At 36.5% G+C, this 7,166-nt stretch overlaps 1 protein-coding gene across 1 annotated transcript in view; it reads right to left on the bottom strand.

Moving 5' to 3' along the window:
• The window catches only part of OVCH2 (ovochymase 2), a 34,522-nt gene extending 28,002 nt beyond the window's left edge, over positions 1-6,520 (bottom strand). The window contains exons 1-3 of the mRNA XM_006870292.1: positions 6,433-6,520; positions 3,961-4,070; positions 2,119-2,210 (exon numbers count right to left, since the gene is read on the bottom strand). Of these exons, the coding sequence (XP_006870354.1) occupies positions 2,119-2,210; positions 3,961-4,070; positions 6,433-6,520 (290 nt within the window). The remainder of the gene's footprint in view (positions 1-2,118; positions 2,211-3,960; positions 4,071-6,432) is intronic.
• Between the last annotated feature and the right edge of the window lie 646 nt (positions 6,521-7,166).

The following is a 7,166-nucleotide window of genomic DNA, read 5'->3' as shown; positions in this document are numbered from 1 at the left end:
TCTTGATGTCATCCCCCAACTCTTCTGGTCTTCAGTCTTTAGTATCAAATCTGTTTTTCAGATGATCTCTAAATTCAGGTGGGATATATTTAAGGTCTTATTTTGGCTCTCGTGGACTTGTTTTCATTTTCTTCAACTTTAGTTTGAATTTGCTTATGAGTAATTGATGGTCTGTTCCACAGTCTGCCCCTGACCTTGTTTTGACTGATGATATGGAGATTTTTCATTGTCTCTTTCAGCAGATGTAGTCAATTTGATTTCTATGTATTCCATCTGGTGAGGTCCATGTATATAGTCATCTCTTATGCTGTCTAATGAAGATATTTGAAATGAACAAATCATTCTGCATAGGTTTTGCAGAATTCTATCATGCATTCTCCAGCAGAACCTTCCTCTTTGCTCCCAACCTTTGCATTCCAATCACCAGTAATGATCCATACATCTTGATTGCATGTTTGATCAATTTCAGATTGAAGAAGTTGGTAGAATTCTTCTATTTCATAGTCACTGGTTTTAGTGGTTGATGCGTAAATTTGTATAATAGTGGTATTAACTAGTCTTCCCTGTAGGCATACAGATATTATTCTATCACAGACAGCGTTGTACTTCATGACTGATCTGGATATGTGTTTTTTTTTGACAGTGAATGCAACACCATTCCTCTTCAATTCATCATTTCCGGCATAGTAAACCTGATTCGTCATTTCCGGCATATTAAATCTGATATGGTCATCAGATTTAAAATGGCCAATAGCAGTCCATTTCAGCTCACTAATGCCTAAGATATTGATGTTTAAGCATTCCATTTCATTTTTGACAATTTCCAATTTTCCAAGATTCATACTTTGTACACCTTAGATGGCTGCTTATGAGGTTTTCAGATCCCAGACGCTACTCATCAAAATAGGATGTCGAACATTGTCTTTGTGAACTATGTTATGCCATTTGACCATGATGTGTAACTGAGACTATGTTCTTGAGCCCCAAGGTCCAGCAACTCATTCCCTTAAGATGTTTTATACTATCTAGAAAGTTTTATCATTTGTATGCTTTATGCTCTACTACATTCATACGTGTGTTTGCAGCAAAGGTAAATATTCATTTACAAATAGTAAGTGATTCTTTTGTACAAATTTATATCTTGGTAAAATTTCCTGACTCTTGGTCATAGTAAGTACCAAACATATCAACCCTGGTGTCACTGTAGGATAAGCATTGGACTGCTAACAAAGTCAGCAGTTCAAGCCCACAAGAGGCTCTGTGGGAGAAAGAGGAAGTTGTCTGCTCCTGTAAAGATTTATAGTCTCAGAAATGCTACATAGGGGTGCTGTGTCAGAATGGACTCAATGGCAGTTGTCTTGGTTTGGGCTTGACATAGTACACTGTGTATGTATCTCTAGTCAGCCACTTGCCGCATTGCAATGAATTTATCTGTTGACTTTTCTTTAGACAATCAACTCTCTGGAGGCAGGAATCATGCAGCATCAACTTTGTCTCTTTGGTACCTGCACCAAGTAAGCATTCAGGAAATGTTTGCAAAATTGAAATGAAAGTGGACAAATATTGGGATAGGATATTGACTGCAGTCTAGTGTGTACCAGGAACATTCAAAATAATAGAACACTTGGAGAACACAAGAAAGTGGATAAAGGATGAGAGTTTTGGGATGAAGGCTGAGAGGCAAGACCAATAGGAAAAATGGCATGTTTTATTGGCCACCCCTTGGTTTATTTATTTCATTTCTTAAGATGCATTATGAATTGGATAAAGTTTTTTACTGAAATTTTGGAAATTAGGAGAAAACTTTGACAAATCTTGTTTGTGATGCCTTTGTCTTTCTCACTTGGATAATGGGCAACAATTATTCTTTATAAACTTGCAGTTGTATTTAAGCAAACAAATGATTATACTCCTGCAAAGAATGTATGAGTTGAGTACTCTCTAAAAATGTCCCTGAGTCCTATTTGTGTTTTGCAGTTAGAATGGTCCCCCACTAAAGCAATATTCAGTCATAGCATCCACCACATAGGACCATGTTTTAGTAGAGTTATTATTGCAACTGACATAAGGGAGAGGGAAAATGAACTGACCTTTATCCATGGGGCAGGCCTTCCTTACCTGTTTGCTACACAATGAGCAGCTGTGATCACCCACTGTGGAGAGATGATGGTTCCACCACAAATATGCTTCTGCCTTCTCTTCAGAGATACCTGAATTTCAAACACCTTAAATGGGAGCAGGTGAAGGCCCTGAAATTCCCCAAACTTGAAAGTATCACATATTCTGAAAAAAAGACCCAGGTATCTTACTCATAAACATCAGGAATCTTGGACTGTGAAAGGGTAAAACCCACTCCACTTCCTCATAGAAAAAACCAGTAATGGAATCAGAACATTCCCAGCCTTGGCCTGGAGAAGAGGTAGTTAATTTGAGATGATTAACTATAAGGGTTTTAGTATAGTTAGCAGCCAATACTGTTGGTATTTGTTTATGTAATTTCATAATACTGTTGACTTGGACCTGGTGCTATAACAATGTAAAAACAATATTTTCAAAGAAAGGGAAAAAAAAAACCCTAAAACATAGAAGATATATCAGTACAGCTGAAGGTCTTTGGGAGAAAGTTAAGGGCTAGGGAATCTTCAAACATGTGTTCCATTTCCTCTCAGCCTTTCAAGGAAATAGTATGTTGTTGTTAAGTGCCATTGAGTCGATTCCGACCCAAAGCGACTCTATATAGGGCTTCCGAGGAGCAGCTGGTGAGCTTGAACTACTGACCTTGCAGTTCAAATCGCTTTGCAGTTTGATGCATTAACCCACAGTACCACACCAGGACTCCAGGAAATAGTATAGACCTATAATATTTGACCTATTTGACTTTTAAAACTTTATCAAGTCTATCCCTTAATCTACCTCATCAACATATTTTCTATCTTTGTTTATCCTGTTCATCATATTTGATTTGATTTAAAATAACTCACGGTGTACAAATAAATTAAAAAAGAAAGTAATTTATTAAAATTGTCCCCTTTAACTCAGTATTATTCAATGAATAATAGAAAAACAAAATGCAATACAAAGAAAGGAATAGAATAAGAGATTGAAAAAAAAAAGAGTGAGTAGGTAGAATTCAATAAATCAGTATTGACTATGATTTGACTAGCGAATCTGTTGACTAAGAAACCAAATAATTAATCAACTATTCAATTTAATCTACTAATCATGTGACATTAACTTGATCATTCATTGGTCACCAACTGATTGCATGCTCAGTCACCCAACCATTACCAAGTATTTATTGACTTGAAAGTTAACTCAAGAGAAGAAAAAATAAAGAATTATTCTATTTATAAAAATAAGAGGCAAGAATGTAACCTGACTCCCAGTAAAGATAATTGGTAGGGTTTCAAAGAAATAAAGGGAAACACGAAGAACTGGGAGTTGAAGCACAAAGTCATTTCCATGGGATAGATGGACTAGGAGATCAGACAGAGGCAGAATTCTTAGTATATCAGTTACTAAGGAACAAGCTCTCTTGGTTATTCCTGTGAGTTCCTCTGGTATCGGTACAAACCTTCCACCCCCAATACAAATTAGACCTGTGGATATGACCCATTTGACTTGCCTTCTTCAACTAAACAAAATAAACATATTTTGAATACACTTATAGAATCAGAATATTATTTTTTTTAAATATTAAATTCAATTTTGTTCTCAGCTCCTTGAAGTGGAATTTTTGTCTTAGCAATAGAAGGTTTGGGATGACATTTGGAATTAATGAAACAAATCAACAGTACACATAAATATTCTGAACATACTTTTTCAGGAGTTCGATTGATACACATCATAAGGAACTAGATCTATGAGGAGTGATTCTGAAATCTCTGATAAAAAGTTAGGCAGGAAGGAGCACACTGAAGAATGGCATGCGATTCTCACAGTCCACTCCCTGGGACTCACCTGCCAAGGGTAGGTACCCTTTTCCACTTGACTTCCACCAACAATGCGACTGAAAATGTTCAAATGATTCCAAGATTGTGGCTTAACCAGACTCTGCCCACAGCTGGGAGCTGGGGGAAAAGAGAAGGCAAAACTTGAGTAGCTAGGTAGCTCCTAAGTCTTAAGGATACAGAAAACTCTTCTAAACAAGGAAAAAAAACTATAGGATATGGCGCAGGTAGAATTTCATTGAATGAGTCTTAAATAATTTAGAAACAAAAATGTCTATTTCCTAAATTTACTGAGGCAAAGGCAGAAAACACATTTATTATGTAGAAAATGAATATTATAAAGAGGTTTGCTTTTTTGGTATGAGCATCAAGAGCTACAGAGGTAGCTTCCCACTGGGTTAGCAGGACTGTAGTTTCCTTTTGATTCTGAACTATATAGTCCTTTAGAGGTCACAGTATTCTGTACTGCTCCTGTCTTTATGGTTATTTCTATGTCTTTATTTCAAACTGGGCATTGAGTCCCTCAACAACAGGAGTTGAACCTTTGAAATATCTATATCCACAATATTTGTCATTGTTCCTGATACACAGAACTAGCTCAATTAATTTGCTATTATTACTGCAGTTCTGCATTAGATTATAAATGTGTGTCCATCTCTTTGGTTGCACTTACAACACTGGATTTGAGACCATAGTGTGTGATGCCTATAATATCCTCAGATATCAATAAATCTTTATTCAATTTAACTATCTATGGAGGTGTCCCTTTGAGAAATACATGGATCCTTTAAGGCTGGGTGAGAGTGAAGAGAAGACAGCATCCTGATTTACACACTGGAGTGGTGTTAGAATAGAGGAGTTGCCAAGTACTGGAAGAGATTAATTTTTCTTGTTTCTGGAGGAGACTTTATTTCTGAGAAATCTGCATTTGCTTGTTTGTTCTCAATGTGTTTTTCAGTTCATCACCTAAAGGATTGTGTAGATCACAAATGTGACTGCCTGGCAATTCATAGATAGCACCTTTTCTGTCCATAATACAGGTCATCCTTCTCCACATACTTTTCAGGAAAGCCCTGCCTCATACTCATTCCTCTTCTTTGCTTAGCTGAATCCTTGTGCCTCAGTTAGAAATCACCTCAACTGTGAAATCTCCCTTGATCTCCAACTGCTTTAAATCTCTCCCCTCTGTGCGTGTAGCACCCTTTCCTTGTCCTTTGACAAGTTCTTGCCTTGCAGTATGAGATAACAAATTTGTTTGCCTTCCTCACTATACTACTGAACTATTTGAGGGGAGGAAAAAAACCCAGTCTGATGCCTTATTCATCTCTCTATTTCTAAAGTTTCACACAATTCTTGGTGTACAGTAGACAATTAGAAAAGTTAGATGGATGACCAAATGCTCTTTTTTGAAAACATTTTTGAAAGCATAGTTATTTAGGTTAATATGCTAAACTATACAAGGTTCTTTTCATATAACTCTCATTTAATCCTCACATTACACCTGTGAAGTAAGCACTTCCCACATTACAGATGAGAAAACTGAGAATCAAAGAAATTCACAGCTGATTAATATAACCCTAACTTAAATTTTTGTTTTCTCTAAACTCTATGTAGACATGACAAATAGAGCAAAGGTTTAATTTCTGTTTTCACTGAATGAGTCTTAAATATTTTAGAAACAAAATTTCCTATTTCCTGAATTTACTGAAGCATATACAGGAAAAAAAAAAAAAGCATGATTCTTGAGATTGGCATAATTATGACCATCAAGAAGCCTCTTGAGAACTATTCTCAGCTTAAGCTACTTGAGGAAAGATAATATATAAGATACATGTAGCAGTTACGAGTTGGGCTGCCAACCTCAAGGTCAACAGTTTGAAACTACCAGCAGTTCCATGGGAGAAAGCTGAGGTGTTCTGCTCCTGTAAAGATTTACAGCCTCGGAAACCCCTGTGCAGGGTCACTATGAGTTGGAACCGACTCCACGGTACTTAACAACAACAACAATGAACATGGAGTTCTGGCATGGTGATGTGGGCTGATGCATCAGACTTCAAAGTTGTTTGAACTGCAAAATCAGTGGTTCAAGCTCACCAGCTCTCCTTGGAAACCCTATACAGGGTCGCTATGGGTCGGAATCGACTCAACAGCACTTAACAACAACAACAATGAACATAGTTTATATTTTTCAGAAAGATAATTTGCCAAAAGGTTAAAAATGCTTCTAAACCCTTTTCCACAATTTGCTCAGTAAAAAAAATGGGACTCTGTAATGTGTCCAAATAAGTGATCAATCCCAGTTTACTCTAGATCATGTCTTAGTTGTGTTCCACAAATACTTAATCCTACTTCCTGTGCTTATTTGCAAAGAAAAAAGTTCAAAATTACATGAAAAACAATTATATCTCTAAATATATTAGTTTCTACCAACAAAGGTTATTTCTTTAGGGATAGGCAACTAGAAAGTTCATTTGGAACTTACCTCTGGAGAGAGACAGAGCTGCAGGTTTTCCTTGTTCCAAGCAGATGATTACGAGTAGTAAAACCAGCTTGTTCCTGCTTATTGGCATTTTAGGATTGAGGTGTTTTTGTGTGTGAAAATTTGGAGAGGCTGACAAGAACAAAAATAAGCTTGGGAGACCAGCAAGAAGATAATTTAAAAGAAGGCTGCTCATTAACCAAGGCATGTGACGTTCAACCATGTTCACATAATGTTTCTGAATATGACTACTTGCAAAGATCTTTGAAAGATATGTGGAATTATCCATAAAAACAGAATCTTGATGGAGTAGAAGTGCATGTCCCATTACACCCACATCAGTACATTATTTTCCCCAGAGCAAATCTGGTTAGCAAAGTGTTTGGTGTCTGAGGTATTCATTTGCAAACATTATTTCCTTCTTTGTACAGGAACCACTTTCTACAAGTGTACTGAGTATCAACGTTGTCCTTGTTTGGGAAGGCAAACATGCTTTTCCTACATGCTTGCAAACATGTTTGCAAACAATCTGTTTGATTGTTTCCTACATGCTTGCAAACAATCTGTTAGAACATAGAACATTTTTCTTTAACTAATTTTTCAAATGTGACTAGATAGATCTTATTACCGTGTATTATAGAAAGAGAGGAGGTGATTAAGTTGGTAAGACACTCAGGAATTCATGCTACTAGGCAGTCATTCAAGATACTCTCCATTAGGCCATTTTAAAATTGATT

Source organism: Chrysochloris asiatica, unplaced genomic scaffold, assembly GCF_000296735.1.
Source record: "Chrysochloris asiatica unplaced genomic scaffold, ChrAsi1.0 scaffold00140, whole genome shotgun sequence".
NCBI lineage: Eukaryota > Metazoa > Chordata > Mammalia > Afrosoricida > Chrysochloridae > Chrysochloris > Chrysochloris asiatica.
The sequence above is the reverse complement of the archived record's forward strand: the minus strand, read 5'-3'. Positions and strand labels throughout refer to the sequence as shown.